At 39.3% G+C, this 19,063-nt stretch overlaps 1 protein-coding gene across 1 annotated transcript in view; it reads right to left on the reverse strand.

The window, feature by feature from the left end:
• Positions 1-10,239: 10,239 nt before the first annotated feature.
• TNFSF13B (TNF superfamily member 13b) overlaps positions 10,240-19,063 on the reverse strand; it is a 31,858-nt gene continuing 23,034 nt past the window's right edge. Inside the window, exons 4-6 of the mRNA XM_004423167.3 lie at positions 14,715-14,827; positions 14,477-14,627; positions 10,240-11,814 (exon numbers count right to left, since the gene is read on the reverse strand). Of these exons, the coding sequence (XP_004423224.1) occupies positions 11,702-11,814; positions 14,477-14,627; positions 14,715-14,827 (377 nt within the window). The 3' untranslated portion in view covers positions 10,240-11,701. The remainder of the gene's footprint in view (positions 11,815-14,476; positions 14,628-14,714; positions 14,828-19,063) is intronic.

Below are 19,063 nucleotides of genomic sequence, written 5' to 3' on the forward strand. Positions count from 1 at the left end.
TTATTCAAAGGGAAGACGATGAGCGTCCCCCAGACTCGGATGCCCGCTCACAGACAGGAGGACGAGTGTGCTGGGGGTGGGGTGGGGGGTCGGGACTGATGGAGGAAGGACCAACCTGCCATCCCGCGATTTCTGCAGCTCCTCGTGGATAGTGCAGAAAACAGTCCATTAAGTCACTTATGGAAAGCCATCTTATCGTCACCTTTACTAAACTGTTTGAAAATAGAATGGTGAAGTCCTTTAACAAAGAAGGCCCCTGGGACTCTGGATTTTCACATTGATTTCATGGGAGAAGATAATTGAAACACAAAGGAATCCAAATCCTCCCCCCCACCCCCCGCCCCGTGTTGCAGGAGGAGGGTGGAGAGGGAGAGGGAAGGCGAGGAGACGGGAGACCCACTGCCAGCGACATATATCAGGTGGCGCGTGGGGCGGCTGGTTCCTAGACAGCGGAACAGAGATCTGAGCACAACTTCTGTGAGGAGGGTGCCTAAGACGACGAGAGCCTTTAGCCCTGAACCGGCACTCTGTGCAGTCAGTGAACTCATCTCCCACCTTACAGAGAAAGTAAGGTCTCTCAGGCATAATGTTCCTTTTTCTTTTCTCCCCTTGCCCACGGCATCCTCTGCCTTTAGATTAGTCCAGCCTGTCTCAGAAGAAGCGATATCTGAAGCTATCTGATCAGTCAGTTTACACTGGGTGCCCAGCCTCCCACCATCTCCAGTGCTCCTCTCTTCTCCGGATCCGGGACTTCAGCCTGTGTGCAGGCCCCAGGATGCCCCCCAGCTACTGCCCTTGTTTCCCTTTCATCGTTGAATTGCTTGAAAAACTAGTCTTTTGTCATCAAACTGCTTGAAATAATATGCCTTACATCTGTTTCTCCCAACTCCCACCCGGGACTCAACGGCTGCAAAGTGACTTCATACTCCAGCCTCACTCACAGACGTCTCCCTCTTCACACGCACGTCTGTGCTCAGCCTACCGGCTCTTGGCACCCGGTGCCATCCTGGTGGCAGCTCCCGCATCATCTCCTCCCTCCTGGGACCTCGATCCTCTCCTCGAGGCCGGTACCGATGCTGGGAAATTCTGTATTTGTAGCTCTACGGCCCAGCGAGTGTGGGGAATGCTGATGGCACCAGGACCCTTTGACTGATGTTAAGGTAGCCCAGTCCACGCTGGGGCAGCTCGACTTCCCAGAAAAAATTTCCTGTTTGAAAGAAAAATTGGCTTCAGATTGAGCCTAGTTGTGCTCTCTGGAGGTACACAGGGCAAAACAACTAATGTTTTTTAAAGAAAGCACTTAGACTGTAAGAAAGGTAACTCTCGTGTGTCCCTCCACTAGCCCTCCCCGCCTAATTTTCCAAGTCTTTTCTCTTTTCCTTTTTTTCTAGAAAAATTGGTGTAGTTGATAATGCACCCACAGTGTTACTCATCCACCTTTTCTTCTGTGTATATCTTTGGATTAAATGAATATTACAGCTCTCTTCCTGGAAAATTTCCAGGACAAAGTGACTAAAAATAAGGATAGTTGACCCCATGCCCTTACTCCCGAAGCTTCACTTTCATTTCCACCAAGGAAAACTCTAAAACTCCCTTGTGTCAGTTACAGTGGCTTTTTGTGTGGTCTTGCAAGAAACCATTCCATTATTCTCTGACATTGAAAAATCCCCCACTGTTGGTCTGAATGTAACCTTTTTGAGGCTGGATTTAACTTTACAGTATTTAAAAGTCTCTTTTAAACTGTTGCTAGCTCACTGCATTTCTAAGTAAGCGTTAGGATCTACAGTAACGAACGACGTTGGAAAATGGACCAATATGAGAGTCTCATCATCATTATTGACCTCAATTGAGCACAAACAGCCTGCAGGGCAAAGCTGTGAGCCCTGAGCACAAGAGTGATGGGGCAGGAAGCTTAACAGACTCCGCACTCATCAGGGCTCACGTTCCAGATCCACTGCACTGTGGTCTGTGTGACCGTGGATGAGATAACTAACTTCTCCGTGACCCCATTTCCTCATCTATCAAATAGAATTAATAACAGCACCTGCATCACAGAGTTGTTGCAAAAATTAAATTAAATTTAAGAGAATAAAAACAGAAATTACACGTTAGAAGAAAATCTTTGCAAAACACACATCTGATAAAAGACTTGTATCAAAAATATACAAAGAACTTTTAAAACTCAACAATAAGAAAGCAAACCATTTAAAAAGTGGACAAAAGGGACAGCCCCAGTGGCCTAGTTGTTAAGTTCGGCACGCTCCACTTTGGCAGCCTGGGTTCAGATCCCAGGCGCGGACCTACACCACTTGTTTATTAGCAGCCATGCTGTGGTTGTAGCCCACATAAAAAAAAGACAAAAAGAGAAAGATTGGCAACAGATGTTAGCTCAGGGTGAATCTTCCCCAGCCAAAAAAACAAAAACAAAAAAAGTGGTCAAAAGATCTGAACAGACGACTCACCAAAGAAGATATACAGGTGGCAAATAAGCATGTGAAAGATGCTCAACATCATGTGTCGTGAGGGAAATGCAAATTAAAACAATGAGAGAACTCTACTTACCTGTTAGAACAGCTAAAGTCTGAAACACTGACAACACCAAATACTGGCGAGGACGTGGAGCGACAGGAACTCTCACTCATTGCTGGTGGGAGTGCAGAATGGCACAGCCACTGTGGAAGACAGTTTGGCAACTTCTTACAAAGCTAAGCCTAGTCTTACCATATGTTCTGGCAATCATGATTTTGGTATTTACCCAAATGAATTGAAAACGCATGTCCACGCAAAATGCTGCACACAAATGTCTATAGCAGCTTTATTCACAATTGCCACAAATTGGAAACAACTCAGATGTCCTTCCATAGGTAAACAGATACACGAACTGTGGGTCATTCATGCAATGGAATATTATTCGGCAGTAAAAAGAAACAAGCAGTCAAATTACAAAAAGACGTGGAGGAACCTTAAGTCATATTACAAGTGAAAGAAGTCAATCTGAAAAGGCTAAATACTGTATGATGCCAACTAGATGACATTCTGGAAAAGGCAAGACTATGTAGACAGTAGAAAGATCAGTGGTTGCCAGGGGTTCAAGGCAGGGGTAGAGGGAATAGAAGACATGAATAGGTGGAGCACAGGCAATTTTTAGGGCAGTGAAAGGATTCTGTATGATACTGTAATGGTGGCTATGTGACACTATGCATTTGTCAAAACTCACAGAATATACAACACCAAGAGTGAACCCTGGTGCAGACTGTGGATTTTAGTTAATAATCATGTGTCCATATTGGTTCATTAATTGCAGCAAATTTACCACACTAATACACTATGTTAGTAATAGGAGGAATTGGGGTGGTGATGATTGGGTATATGACAACTTACTGCACTTTTTGCTCAATTTTCTGGAAACCTAAAACTGTCTAAAAATTGACTATTAACTTTTTAAAAATTAAAAATTAGATAATGTGCACAAATAGGCTTAGTGCATGACATATATAAATAGTTTAAAAACTGAACGGAGGTAGACAGTAAGCATTCTATATAGATGTCAGAATATATCACTAACCACTTTCTGGTAAAAAGTCAGAGATAGGAAGAGATTTCTATAAAGCCTGGACCAACTTAGGACGGAGCCTGTCCTCCAACCTCCCCCTCTCCAGTCTCTCCCTGCCATCATTGCCTCCCTTTGCCCCCGACTTTTGGGGACTCTAAACTTGCCAAAGTTCCCAGGTTTGCAAACCATTTAGTACAACGCAACAGAAATCCATTTCCATCACTTAGGAACAGAGTAGAAATTGTGATATTGCAAACTTTCATTAGGAGTTGAATATGGCTTCAGGAAACACTAAAAGGGCCTGGTTGGTCTTTTAACATTCTTCCAGTTGGTTTCATCATTTGTGGTGTTTCCCTATCTATTTAACTGCATTTGAGAATAAGGCTGACCGTTCACTTAGTTGTTCTAGCGCCTCCCTCTAGTGGTTATGCTCAAGTACAACATCTCAACCAGGCGAGGGCAGGACACTGCTGCCTTGCCAGAGCTGAACACTTTGTGGGGTTCTTTCCAAATGAACGTAGTGTGCAGTTACGTCATTTCATGACTAGAGACACGTATGAATTTACAAGTGACCTCTTGGGAGCCTGGCCAGCACTCCCCGGTCAAGCTAGCATGTATCTCTGATTTGATGTGAACTTCACCTCTTTGGTGTTCCTCAAAAGGCACCACTCCATTCCAACCATGAGAAAAGTATCAGACAAACCCAAACTGAGGAGCATCTTGCGAAACACCTGCCCAATACACTTCAAAACTGCCAGGGCCGTGAAGACAAGGAAAGTCTGAGAAACTGTCACAGACCAGAGGAGGGAAGGAGACGTGACAACTAAATGCAATGAGGTGCCCCGGACTGGATCCCGGAAAGAAAAAGGGCGGTAGTGGGAAAACCAATAAAATTTTAATAAACTGTGGAGCTCACTTAATAGTAACGTACCAGTGTTGGTTTCTTGGTTGTGACAATGCAATGTAAGTAGCATACGATGTTGACAATAGGGCAACTGGGCGAGGGGTATATGGAATTTCTTTTTCTCTTCCTCCCTGCCTGCCTTCCTTCCTTCCTTCCTTCCTTCCTTCCTTCCTGCCTTCCTGCCTTCCTTCCTTCCTGCCTTCCTTCCTTCCTGCCTGCCTGCCTTCCTTCCTTCCCTCCTTCCTTCCTTCCTTCCTTCTTTTCTTCTCACTCCTGCCTCCCTGTGCTTCCTTCATTCCTTCCTCTTCCTCTCATCTCTTTTGACTTCTTTTTTTGTGGGGGGATCTTTTTAATTTTCCCCTCTTGTATAGAAATTTCTAGTTTCTTTACATTTCATTACTTGACAGCTTCCATATTTTTCACTATCAGGTGGCGTGCTGGGAAATGCACGGTCTCTCACCACGTGTGCAAAGGTGGTGATCCACCTTACTTGAGACAGATGTGGACAACCCACTCCTCGAGTTAACACTAAAACAGCAGCTGGGATTCCAATTAGGTATAAATTTCGTAAATGCAAATTGCTGTAGCTTCCCAGGCTCTCACAAGTGGCTGGACATCCCCTCCTGGTGATGCAGCCGCTCGGCTCGTGTGGGTTAAAGGGAAATTACACTACTGCTGCATTTCCTCTCCTGGAATGTGGTGAGGCAGATCTCTGGATGCACAGACCACATCCTAGTTCCCTACGGGAGACAGGGATTTCAACACTAACGCAGGCCGTCTTCTCTGGAGGGGTTTACTCAGGCTGGGTGACCATGTTCCAAGGAGGTAGAGGGGATTTCTCAGCAGGCGGGACACTGTTTAGAAACGTCTTGTTCCTTTTTTACTGTGATTTTTGGACTCTAATCTGGCAACCCTGTTGACTCTGAGGTTTACAGTCAAGAAAAAGATTAATCAATTTGTCTTAATAGCCAAGGGAGCAAACTTGTCGTGTTTGTGTGATAAACTTATCTGAAATGCAAATAAAAATGTGGCTGTGTTTCATTCCCTTGTGAATCTCCACCCACACCGTCCTGTCCATACTGAGTGTGGCTCCTAATCCCAGTGGGTGATCAGGGACCCCAACTGTGTGTTCCCTGCCTGACGAGACCCCTTGGGAGGATGTATCGTTTCTCAGCATTTAGAGGGAGGCTGTGTCAGGGCCGTCCTGAAGGATGTGGGCAGAGCTCCCATCTGCTCTACTTGTCCCCAGCACACACCTGCAGGCTGGTCCCATATGGACATCTCTTGGCCCCAGAAGGAATCTTTCCCATGGACACTTTCTCATCAAATTCCATCTTATTCCTGGAATCTGATCTCCTGATTCCTGGCTCTGTTTCACTCCTATCAGGTTAAATTTAGGGCAACTTTCTGCTCCCCTGCAGTTCTTGCCCCAGCTTTTCCTAAATCTTGGAAGTACTTAACCCCCAGGGCAGGACATAGTTGGAGCTGTTGGTCTTCTTTTTCATTTGCACTACTGGGGAGAGGGAGGCATCCTTCTGGGACCTGAAGAAGAGCCAGCATGGTGTTCCCAGTCCCAGAAGGCTGCTTTCTCTTTCTTTTGCTTTCTTTTTTCTAGTCTATTCAAGATATCTTAAAACAAAATGACAGATTTCCTCAATCTCCTGCCAATTTAGCTTTCAGATCTTTTGCTAAAATAAAACCTCTCTCTCCTTCTTCTGAATTCTAATTCAAATCCCTCTTCTTATGGGTGTGTGTGAGGATACGGGTACGCGGGTCTTTTGAGCAAAAGCGTTTAGCACTATAATGTGTCAGGCACTGTTGTAGATGTTTTCACATGTTTATTTATTTCTCCCAACAACTCCCCAAGTGTCACAGTACTGTGACCCCCAGACCTCACGTGATGAAGCTAGTGAAGAACAGAATTAGGATTTGAGGTCCAGGGGTGGGTCCCTAGAGACGTGCTCTTAACTGCCATCCTCTACTCCTTCTCTGCAGTGTTTTCAAGCAGAACCACTTCATAAGTTTTCGGGCCCAGTGCAAAATGGAAACGCAGGGCCCCTGGTTCAGAAATTATTATGAATTTCAAGATGGCAACAGCAGAACATTGAACAAAGAACAGGACTTCTGGAGTGTGGGACCCTGCACTACTGCACAGGTCGCATGCCCAACAAGCCAGCTCCATCTATGGATCCTCACTTGTAATTGTGTGTGTGCACGTGTATTGGGCTACAGTGGATATCAAGGAGAAGGGCGATTATTATTCCCATCTAAGACAGTGTTGTATCAAAGATACCATCCTGATTTTGATCCTCGTACTGTAAGATGTTAACATTTGGGGAATATAAGTGAGGGTATAAGAGATTTCCTTGTACTGTTTTTTTCTATGTTTTTAAATGCCTGAAATTATTTCAGAATGAAAAGTCAAAAGTTCAAGAACGTTTAAAGCTAAGTGAAGCTGCGACCTCAATGGTGAATAATTTCCTCCATTCTCCTGTACTCAATCCTTCCCGTTATTCCTTCTTTCATCACCATTGTTTCATTTCAGACGCTGATGGTTAACAGGCTGAATCCTCTTTTTTGGCTTCTGATAAGCAGAGCGGAGTCAGGTGTTAGATGTGGTACGAGACCACTGACGGCGAGATTGCACAGTGACCACGGTCCTGATCACTACATGCCCTGGTCCTCATGGAATTTCACCACTTCCTACTCAACTCCTAAGAAGAAGACTGTTTGGCTGGCTGTTAGCTTTCATCAAAGTTATATACAAAAAAACCAGTAGACTTAGTTTTATACAAAAAATTCTCATAAAATATCTTCTACCACTATAAATACAAGCCTAAAGATAATGATATAATCAACGTTTTCCTCTGAATAGTCTAAAATGGATTTTGTGAGTTTATCCATTCATTTGTGAAGAAAAATTATTGCCTTTATATAGATGGAAAAAGTGAGACAGAGGAACGAATCAACTGGGGGCGCTGTAGCAGGTACATCTTGTTTTCGTATCGTTGATCTCGTTTGTTTAGTCCTCTAAAATGACAAATTAATTAGCCATTGGGTGCTCAAAATTGGCAGTTCAGTATCATAACACCATAGCAAACATTTCTTCATCACGCAGAGCTGCCCACTCCATCTCAGTCCGTTAGTTCCCATCTCTGCGATTAGTTTTAAATACAGTGTGTGATTGCAGGAGGGCCGAAAAACAAGATAAAACAAATGCCTAAAATCTTTTCACATGGCCAAAATTAAGTGTGCAGAAAAAGTCTTGTATATTCTAAATGCATCATTCTAAGTGTTGCTAAGAACCATACTACTGTAAGATTGTAAAATAAATCTAAATAAGCAACAAATCTATCCTCATACTGCCTTTGTTAATATACTTCTATAGTTTTATTTTGTCTTTATTTTTAAAGTGATCTTAAACAGAATTTCATTTCATTATTTTTTAAATAATGAAAGACTTAGCCAACTTGGACAATGGCAATAGTGAAGGTGAAGAAAGCAAAGACAACCTCAAACCGAGCTTAAAAGAAAACTGCATTCGCTTCTTGATGGTCTAGGCACGGCTGAGCAGGGATGGCTCAATCTTTGGAGTTGCTGATCACCCCCTGCCAGCCCTTCAGCCCTGTGCCTTGCCCACAGGAGAAGAGGAACCTGAAAAGAGAAGCTGCTTTGACATAAGCAAGACTAGAGATCAGGGACACCCCTTTTAATCATGATTAATTTTTAAAAGTTAATCAAATTTAAACAGATTTACGAAATTACGTTATAAAAATGAATGTGCACACAAGTAATCAGGAGCAAACTATATTTTATAATCCCCAGGATCCTAGCCCAGGGTCAGACAGACAACATGGCTGCTGCGAGTAGAGCGGGGTCTGCAGCAAAGCAGAAGGTGGTTGCCTGGCTGCAGTGAGGAGACGAAAGTTAGACCAGTCAGTTGTTGCCTTGAATAGCCCAGTTCTGTTGGATTTTCTATAAATTGTTTATAATTCAGAAATCTTTTTGGCAGTATTAACTAAAGCTGAACATATGCATATTCTGTGTCCCAACAATTCCACTTCTAGGTATAGATCCAACAGAAATATGTATATAAGTTCCCTGAAATATTTTCAGAGAATATTTACAGAAACATAACTCATGGCAGCCCCAAACTGGAAATATTTCAAAGGCCCTCAATAGTAAAATGGACAAATACATTGTGATATATTCATAAAATGAAATTCTATTCAGCGGTGAACGGGAATGAACCACTGTTATATGCAGCAGTGTGGAAGAATTTCATAGACAAATGGTGAGCAGGTGAAGGCAGATGATGTGTACAAAAGATTACATTCTATATGATGCCATTTGTATTAAGTTCAAAAAGGCAAAATTCTTCCTTGATGATGGAAGTCATAATGGCAATTACCTTTAAAGATGGGGAGCAGTGTGAAAGACTTTGGGGTGCTGGCGATGTTCCATATTTAGATTTGGGAGGTGGCTACAGGAGGATGCCCATTTTGTAAAAATGCATCACTAAGCTGTACGCTTGAGGTTTGCATTTTATTGCATGTATATTATATATTACCCTTCAATGTTTTAAAATAAAACATCCATATTTCTGAAAGAAGCTTAAGTGTCCTGTTTATGTAATGATTCTAGATTTTTATATTAGAAAACAACTCAAAAATCGTAAAGCAACATAGGAGGCAAACCAAATACATCTGTTGGCTGCACGGGTATGCTGTTCTCCGGTTTAGAGCTTCTCTTCTAGGGCAAGGAGGTCTTTAGAGTAATATTTTCTGATTCATAATTCAAATCACAAAAGGACTTATTAACTTCTTCTATCAGTGAATTGCTGCGCCCATAACAAACCGTGCCGGGAAGACCTTCTCCTTGCCCAGTGGCTCAGAGAGCGGAGTTGGTTTGTCCAGGTGCCGGCTGGAGCTACACAGTATTTCACCCTGGATGTTCTGCTAACGCGCTCAGCTCCCACACAAGCGAACAATTTAAAACCCTCAAGTAGTTATTTATCACACCCTTGATTTGAAATTTAAGGCATAAGACTATCTGGATGGGGCCCATACACTCAAACCTTAGAAATGTTCTGTTGTAGAAAATCCCAGTATAACATCTTTTTTCCCTAAAATAAATTGGGGGAAGGATGGAGGAGAGGGCACTCGGGCAGCTAACACTGCAGAGGAGATCCCCCAACCCCTGTGTTGCCCCAATCTTAATTCTATCTGGATATCTAAATAAATTCTTACTTAACCAAAGCCTACTTTTCCTCACAATTTCACACACGAGGAAGATAGGATTCACATTTTAACGCTGGCTTAACCTGAAAGTAAAATAAGATTTAAGCATATTTTATGTGTTTGACTTCTACACCTGCTGACAAAATATGCTAAGTCATTTAAAAAGCATAATGGTGCAAGCTGCAGATTACAGCAGCTTAGTGTGCAAGCCTAGTGTCATGTAGTCTTATCTTTTTGTTCACCTTATGCTTTAAGAAATATTTAATTTATATCTTTATATATATAGTATCGATGTGAACAAATCCTTTTTGAAATATGTAAAATATTCATGATTTCAAATATTTTATTGCCATATCCTAATGCATATTACTTTATAATATGTTACAATTATGCACCCAATTTTTAAAATGACATTTAGTTATATGGAGAGAAATCCAAAGATGAGTGGTGTTAGAGAAACTTGATCAAAGAATGAGGCCAAAGGCCCTGGAAAGTGTTATTCGGCAATCCAGGTAGCAGCAACGCTAGGAAAATCACTCACTTCCTTCTAGTACTGAAACTCCTACTCCAGCTGTCACTTCTATTTTAACTATCATATTGTAAAACAAAATCAATTGCAGAATATATTTTATTTAACCTAAAAGCCAAAATTATAGAAACCAGAATTTTAAACAAAGTTTAATTTTAGGCACAAAATACAAATCATTTTCTTTGTTTTGACAAGTTTAATCTTTAAAAATATTCTAATGTAGATGGGGGAAAATTAATGTAGACTGGGGTCTAGTCTTCCATCTACTGTTTAAACTGAGGAAGTAAACTGTTTAGCGAAGTAAACTCTTTAAACTGATGACATTTACAAAAAGACAAGCAAAACAAGGGAAATTGATGTTATAAAAGATAAGTATTACAGCATTCTTAAATATGATTCTTTATGAAATGAAAATGAGGAGGGTGTCTTCTGGCATACTGTAATCTTTATAACAAGCACATGGCATATAACATACTTCCGGATGCCAAGAACTTTAAACCTCAACTTCTGTAAAGCTGTTAACATGAGTATTTTTTAAAGGCTGGGATATGTGAACTACAGTAGCAGCAGTTTAAAACAGAAGGATAGGAAATAAAGGGAAATTATATTACATTATTATAAACGTATTCATTAACTTCTATTGGAGATTTTATTTTTATATAAGAACAATTATAGTTATCTTTTCAATTAATGCTTATATGCATGAATTGGAATTACCCTACATTAAAACTTTCTGAAGTAACTGAAATCAGCTATAAAAAATACACATAAGCGCAGACATGTGAGAGAAATTATTTCCCTCTTGTGAAAAATGTCTGGGAGTGTTTCATCAGGCAATATATAATATTAGAGATAAAAATTGCGAACTTGAAATAAACCAAAAGGACTTAAATAGTATATTCTATTTTGAGTCCAATTGTTTAATACGGTATTTAAATTTAAACTTTTAATTACTTTTTCATGTATAGAATGCAAGATTTCTATAATATTTTTTCTTTTTGCTTTCCACAATGTTAACTGAAAAAGGAGAGGGACATATTTAACATAAAAATAGAGGATGAATCCTGAGATCTCCTAAAAATGTCTTAATGTCCTACAGACGTGGGCACTTGTTCCATTGTATATAATGGAACACCATTTTTGAAGAAATTAGTACCGTCCCTTTGAATCCTGTGCTTCCTCCAGGACAAGAAGCTATGACTAAGTTGTTCGACACGGCATTACGATGAAAAGTCTTTCTAATTCTATCTTTCCTAAAATGGGCTCTAGTTCTTGTAATTCACATGACACCCTTTGGCTGTGGTTGTCTGTTAAATTTCCTGTTTTGGTCTAGTTTCAGCAAACCAAAACAAATAGCTCACAGAAAAGGCTATGGTAACTACTTTTGTTTTCCTTTCGGTGTTTCCAGTTAAATGTTTTCTCCTTACAGGTTCAGAGAAAGGAAGGAAAATAGCCACAAACAAAGTGTAAGCAGGTCACAGAAGTTTCAGTGCGCCAAAAAACGTGCCATCTCCATCCCGGGAAATTTTAGCATCTTCACGTGGTATTGCAAGTTGGAGTTCATCTCCTTCTTCCAGCTTTGCAATGCCTGGAAAAGAATGATTTACAAGAATTTTAAGTGGTTGTACAATGGGAAAGGAAAAAAAAGCATTAAATAAAATTATTTTGTTTAGGAAAAAAATGGTAACATAGGCATTTGTACTTCAAATTACACCGGTGGACTTCAAAACCAGTTACTGTCCTACTAGCCCAGCCTAAAAGGCATAGCACATCCCTTGACAGAATATTATATAGTTAAAAGTGGTTTAGCTTCATTTTATTGACACACATACACACTTATGTATATACTGTATAGTCCTAAATATACTTTTAAACGTGCCCATAAAATGTGTAAATTATTAAAAAGTAAAAACAAAAGACCATTTATTAACAAAGCACATCTGTTGACAGAGTCCAGACAGTGGGATTAGGAGTTATCTGGATTACTTTTTCTAGCCTTCTATATTTTGTGTTTCCTTAAATGACCATATTTGTCTCCATAATCAAAAGCCACAATGTAATTAGCTTCTCAAAACTGACCAATAAATCTACCTGTGCCTAATTTACAATGATGTATTTTGTGATTCAGGACTACAAAACACAACGCAGGAACTACACTCAGTATATCGGGTAATTCCTGACCCCACCTTAAAAGGAAAATATGAAGGAAAAGAAAGAGGAGAAAAGGGGAGAGGAGAAGAAACAAAGAAACCAACAAAGAAAATAGTATCTGAATTGTCAGTACCCCCAGCTAACGATTTAAAAAGTAGTTCCATCGTTTCGTTAACATATGGTGAAAATGTATTTACACGAACACATCTCTGTTAACATCTATTCTACCATTACGCTCAATGCAGCTGGATTTCCTCGGGCGACAGCCCGTCCATGTTTATTTACTGAACACTCACGATGTACCAGACACCTTTCTATACACGCAAAGAGCAGAGACAGTGATCAGAATGACAAAAGATTCTGTCTCCAAGGATCTTGCTTTTTTGTAACGGACCAAGACAGACAAAAAAACAAAACAAAACATAGTTTTAGGTATTGTTAGGGGTAATGTGTATACTTCCTAGGATTGGCAAAGCATTTGATGACTACATTAAATAGTAAAAAAGAATTGGAATTTATTTGTTGAATACATTAGTCATTTTCATAGAGATAGATAATCTAATATTTTGACAAATAACACAGAGTGTTATTATTAACTCTCAAAATAAAGTCACGTGAACCGACTAGTTTTTAAAGTGAATTCTATTTAAAATTCCAACACTGAGTTATTGGTTATTTCAATTCTTACAGATTATAGCAATCAGCTCTAACTTTTTCTTCAATAAACATACTCAATTTGTCAATGAAATAATGTGTAAGATTCAGCTGTATGTATAAAAGAGGTTCCTTGGTATTATGTTGGGCTTCTCAAATGGACTATTTTAATTTTTTTCAGGTTATTATGGAAGTGCTTTATGCACTTATACACTAATGTGTAGTTTTTAATGATTTTAAATAAAATTGCCCTGGAACAGAATAAAATTGCAAACTTGAAATTTCCTAGAGAACGGTTCTCGTATATAATACTAAGCTAGTATCACTGAGAAATATCTTAAAGGTGTTGATGATTAGAATATTTGAAAAAGAGTCTATTGGAAAGCTATAAGTACTAATGAATTTAAATACATAATGGATTGGAGTAGCCTTGCCATTTATAAAAAGTTTGCAACACCAAAAACTAGTCACCACTGGACATAGGGAAACATTTCTTTATGAAAATTAGGGAATTCCAACTTAACAAACTTCCTCATCACCCCATTAGAGCTCTTTTTGGCTACAGATCCAGAATGACAATCGTCTCCGTTATTACGAACTATTTTTCTTCCTGAGTTATTGTGCATCTATTAGTAAACGTCTTTGAAATATACTTCAAATTGCACAGCCAATCCCCAATCCCGTGTTTCACACTGTCATTCATAGCAACATCTGCAACTGCAGACAGCCCTCAGCGTTTCTGACACAAAATGAAAGTTGTGCTGGTAATTACAGCCAAAGTAGACCTGACATGAACAAAGCCCGCCCCTTCCCTGTTCTCTCCATGTCTTCACTGCCCCAGAGATGAAACGCAGGCTTGCTCCTACATTTTCACATCCCAACGTCATCTCTCTGGTGTCCATTTACACCAGATGTCACCTGTATGAAAGTGAGAGAGAGGACATTGTGCAACTTGACTTCACCCACAAACCAGCCAAGGGTGTCTCTTTTGCAGCCCGTAAAGAAGAGTTTTGGAGGCTCACACTCTGGCATTAGACCACTGCTTTAAACCAAGTTCTGCAACTTAGTAGCTGTTCGACCCAGGACAAGCGGTTGAAGCGGTTGCCTCTCTGTCTCAGAGTCCACCTCCCTTAAGCGGGGAGAATTAAATGAACAAGTGTAGGTTAAGTGAAGACAAGGGTGCTTGGCACATGGTAGTCATTCTCTTATTATTCTATTATTATTGTTGTTATTACAAATTAAAGAAAATACAGCTTAGAATTGTTATCGGTGTTGATTGCTATGAAGTTACTGCCCTTTCTAAATGTATATAAAAATGATAAAACTATTAGCAATGATTTCATCTGTGTCAATTAAAACGGACTAGCTTATCATTCAAGATAATAAAAAGCACACAGTTTATGAGGACTCTCTTTCTATCTTATTTATATAGAACTATTATTTACCAGCTGAATAACAGGAATTATTGGGTAGTGTTTCAGGCATATTTTGAATACATCGGAACAAAGTCACCAGACTCAATTCATCCCCAAAGACATGGACTTTTTTTCTCTGTATTAGATGTCCCATGGCAAAGGTGTTATCGGTGTATAAAACCTGAGAAACAAACCAAAGAACTTTGTCAGAAGTGAGCACAAAATGGGAGGCACTGGACAGCGTGAGCAGAATTAGGGTTGGACCTACCTGACCATATATAAAAAAGTAACCGGTTTCTTTGACCAATATTTTATTTTCTCTTTCTTCTAGGGCTCTTCCTCTTTTAAAGCTGAGAAGCCACGGAACAAACGTGTAAGCTCCTACAATGAAGAGAACGATTTATAAGAAAAAAATCTGGGAAAAGCAATTTTTCACCTCCACTTAGTTACTAAACTAAGTATGAAACTTGGAGGAGAATTTCATGTTTAAAAAAAGAGGAAAAGACGAAGAATCACAATACTCCATTGGTTTCTCAGCCATCATTTACATATTGACCCGGGCAATTATCAGATACAGGAACTTGAGGGCAAAACTTCATATGAAATGTCTGGGTTTATTTTTATTCTTCTGTATTTCAGCAATTTTCATAATAAAGTCTCGTCTGGATGGCAGAGTTTGAGGCAAAGAATGGACAGATGTCTCTGAACAACACAGTAATAGAGATTTTCCAGTTTTTCTTTGGTTCCCAAGAGGAGGGAGTTAGTATGTGGAGAGTTTAGCAAAGGGCATGAGGAGGAAGCCCCCTCTCCAACATGGCAACAGAACAAAGCTTCAGGAGAGCCAGGAAAGTCACTAAGACACCATATTTACTAGGAGATGGTCAAGGAACCTTGTGATGATGGTCTGTAATATTCAAGTTGGAGTGGTTTCTGTTCAATATGCTAATTCTCCTCCACTGTCCCTCAGACTTCACTTAGGAAGTGACAGGGAAGGCACTGTGCTCAAGAGTTGGATGAAGGGCAGAGAGAAGACAGTGGCTGCAGAAATGAGTAGGTGAGAGGCGACCAAATCTCGGAGTCAGAAACTCGGTGCTTTTGGACACCAACAGCCAGGAAGACAGTATAAACACTCCTTTCCCAAGAATTCACAGTGTAAGCTCACCTTTATGTCATGTAAATATTGGAGAAAATGGTGAACCCTGAGGCTAGATTAGGAAACGTGGGGGGTATAAATAAAATGCTATAAAATAAATGAGGAGAAGATTTGAGAAATGGCAATATAAGGAGAGAATAGTAAAACGAAACTGTGGTAGTCTAAAATCATATAAAAACGTTCCTATATAATTGGTAATGTTAGACCACACGTGTCCCCAAGCTTCACCTTGGTCATAGCAAAAAGGGAAATAAATAATAAAATTCAGAGTCCACAAGATGGTAAGCCAGAAGCTCAAGAAAAGAACAACCTGTCCAAGATTGAGCTTAAAGGAAATTTTCCCGTGTGGATTTTCAGAAGGGGGCACCTAGGATGTGGTCGTTGACAATGCTTTCACATTCATAGATACAATTAAGTGTATGTGCCTTCTTAGATAGTGCCCCCAAGGCGAACCTTTCATGTTTGAACTTTTCCCAGATAGGATTCTCAAGGGAAGAACATAAAACAAGAACCACATATTTTCTGAATATTTCTGAGGAGTTAAGAACGCTAGGTGATAAAACAAAGCAAATTACACTGTGAATTCAAGTAAAAATGAAACAATTCCTTAAGGCATCCCTCCCAGTCCACATCACCATGGACAGAGGGAGGCACTCTGTGAAGGAGAAGGAGAGAGGAAGGCAGGAGGAGACGGATGGGTGTGTGAAGAGACATCAAGATTTTCAGCACAGGCTCGTGCCCACTCCTCTCATGGGCTCCCAGGAACTGCCCCTGTCTCTCACAGGGAGTGAATGCCCCTCAGAAGGGGCAGGCCCGACCACCCCAATTCGCTCTTCCCAAAGAAAGTCTCTGGGAAACATTTTCCCTTAAATGAAAACCCTCCAGTGCCATACTGGATAAAAATAATCCATGAATAAAAGATCTCAATTACAAATAACAGAGGCAAACTTAACATCGCCTGTTTTTATACATCATTTCAGTGAAAAGATTATAACAACGTAGTTTTAAATTTTGTTTAAATATCATGTGCCCAAAGAGTTTTTTAAAGTAGAGTGCCAAAAATATGAGGAAGAATTAATATCATGGTGGTTGTTGTTATAAAACACAAACTGATGACTCTGAAGGCAATTACTGTGACGGTGGTAATGATAACTTATTTGATGTTCTGACCAAAGAGGGATTTTTTTCCTTTCAAGACAATACACATCTTAGACTCTAATTTCTCTGAGTTAAGGGATTGTTTATGTTTGGTTCCCTGCTATTTCTCCAGGGCCTAAAATGATAACTGGCCTACAGCAGACATGCAGCAAATATTTATTGAATTAACTAATTCAACTTTAAACAGAACTTAATTCAAAATGGCCGTCTACTATGCAATTAGTCACAAACATTCAATTGTTTTTTAAAAGCATTTTGCTACCTAGTTACCAAAACTCTGGGAAACAAAACACCCACCATCATAGAGGTAGTAGGTACACTTGAACTGAAGTAAAACACATAATTCTGAAACTGCTTGTTTTATATTCTAAAAATTTTTTAAATATAAAAATAGTTTTATTAAAAAATATATTTTTGCAATACCTTTAATTGATTTCCTATTTCTTTACACCATACTTAGCTCTATAAAATTGGTGATCCAGTTCTTACCAAATTGCACTGCTGTATTGTCATAATAGAAAGAAAAACAAGTAGTCATTAGGTTTATATTCTTATTTTCTCTTGATATTTTCTTTTGGTATTTTATCATATCTTTCTGGAAATATTCTTATTAAAGAGAGAGTACATGTTTACTTGTTTTCACGTACTGTTTGTATTTCTCCCCCACCGCACACACACACCTATATACACGTACACACTTACACTCCATAGGGCCAAGGCTATGAGTGTGCTCTAGTCATAGTGGAAACCCACATGCTAAGAAAAGAGCCTAGCACGTGGTATGCACTCAATAAATATGTCCTGCTGAATGAATTTTAAATCCTTTAAGTAAACAGGCTAAACAATAAATTAAAAGCTAAAGTAATTATAAAGTTAAACATGAATATTATAACATGTTTCTACATCTTATGTAATTTTTAGCATGCTCACTAGACTCCAGATAAACGTTAACAAGAAAATATGCATGAAATGCCTATTCTGTGGAATGCGTTTCTAAACTAGCACGCATCCCTCCTTACAGTAGATATTTAAGAATTTGGAAGTAAACTCCAGGAGCATTAATGCTTATTTTATTAGTCAACAGCTAAAAGACAGAGGTACCTTGATATATAAAGTTTGAACTGCCCAACTCCATTCAGCTTTAAATACTTGATGTATTTAAATGTTTTTGAAAACTTAACAAAATTAATATGTATATTACTATGTGAAATTAAATAAAAATAATGCTGCTAGTATTAATATGTGAAAATAATTTACATGTATTTCTGAAAATGTCTGCTCTTAAAAGAGTAGATCTTCCCTCTTCTGACATATATGAAAGAGTTGTAGATACGTTTCAGGATGACAAAGTTTTATAGAAAAATTAGATATATTTCACTAATATATGTTTTTTATTCTATTTTATGAATAGGAAATTTCCTTCCAAATATTTATACTTCTAGTGTTACCTCCCTCAATAACTGACAATAAATGCTAGAGAGAGCAGCTGTCAATCATAGCTATCACATTTGGTCACTTCTCTTGATTTTCTATTTTATTATCTTAAAGGTGCTTTAAGTAGTTTTAAGGAAGAAGATATTGATAACACCTTTTTAAACGTAGATTAGGTAAGCCTATTCAAGAAACAGTGACTTTTTTTGTTAAAACAAATGTGGTTTGGTATTGAAATCCACAGTAATCAGATGCTTGATTCTGTGATGAGGTAGGGTTAGGAAAATCAACAGGAAACAGAAGCCAGCCAGGCAGGGCCATGCAGGTTGAGTGATCTGAAGGGCAATGGGACAGCCCTGCGGAGCTGTGAACAGCGGAGGGAAATGACTACATCTGGGTTTCAGAAATATCACCACCTGGCCACCAGGTAAGAAAAGGTGAAAAACCAGAGGCAAAGAAACCAGCCAAGGTGAGGGATGATGGTGGTTTGTACTAGGATGGTCACATGGGAGTGAAGAGCAATAGATTAATTCAAATTATATTTATGAGGAATAATTGATAGAGTTTTGAGATTAGAACATAGAATTAGAGGGAACAGTCAAGAATGACACCCAGAATTCTAGACCAAACAACTTAAGACATAGTCACTCACTTACCAAAACAGGGAACCTGGAGGAAGAAGAGACTTGGGGAAAAGTTCTAGAGTTCAGGTTGAGATGCCACCAAGATATTCAGGTAGAGAAGTAAATAGACAGAGGTCTATATAGGCTTGGAGCTCAGGGAAGTGATTTTGGCTATATTTAAGCCATCAGCACATAGATTAAATGACAAGATAGGAGTATTTAAGAACACCAGAGACATAAAGAATGAAGAGA

This window comes from Ceratotherium simum, chromosome 10 (genome assembly GCF_057802395.1).
Source record: "Ceratotherium simum simum isolate JZ-2026a chromosome 10, ASM5780239v1, whole genome shotgun sequence".
Classification (NCBI taxonomy): Eukaryota; Metazoa; Chordata; class Mammalia; order Perissodactyla; family Rhinocerotidae; genus Ceratotherium; species Ceratotherium simum.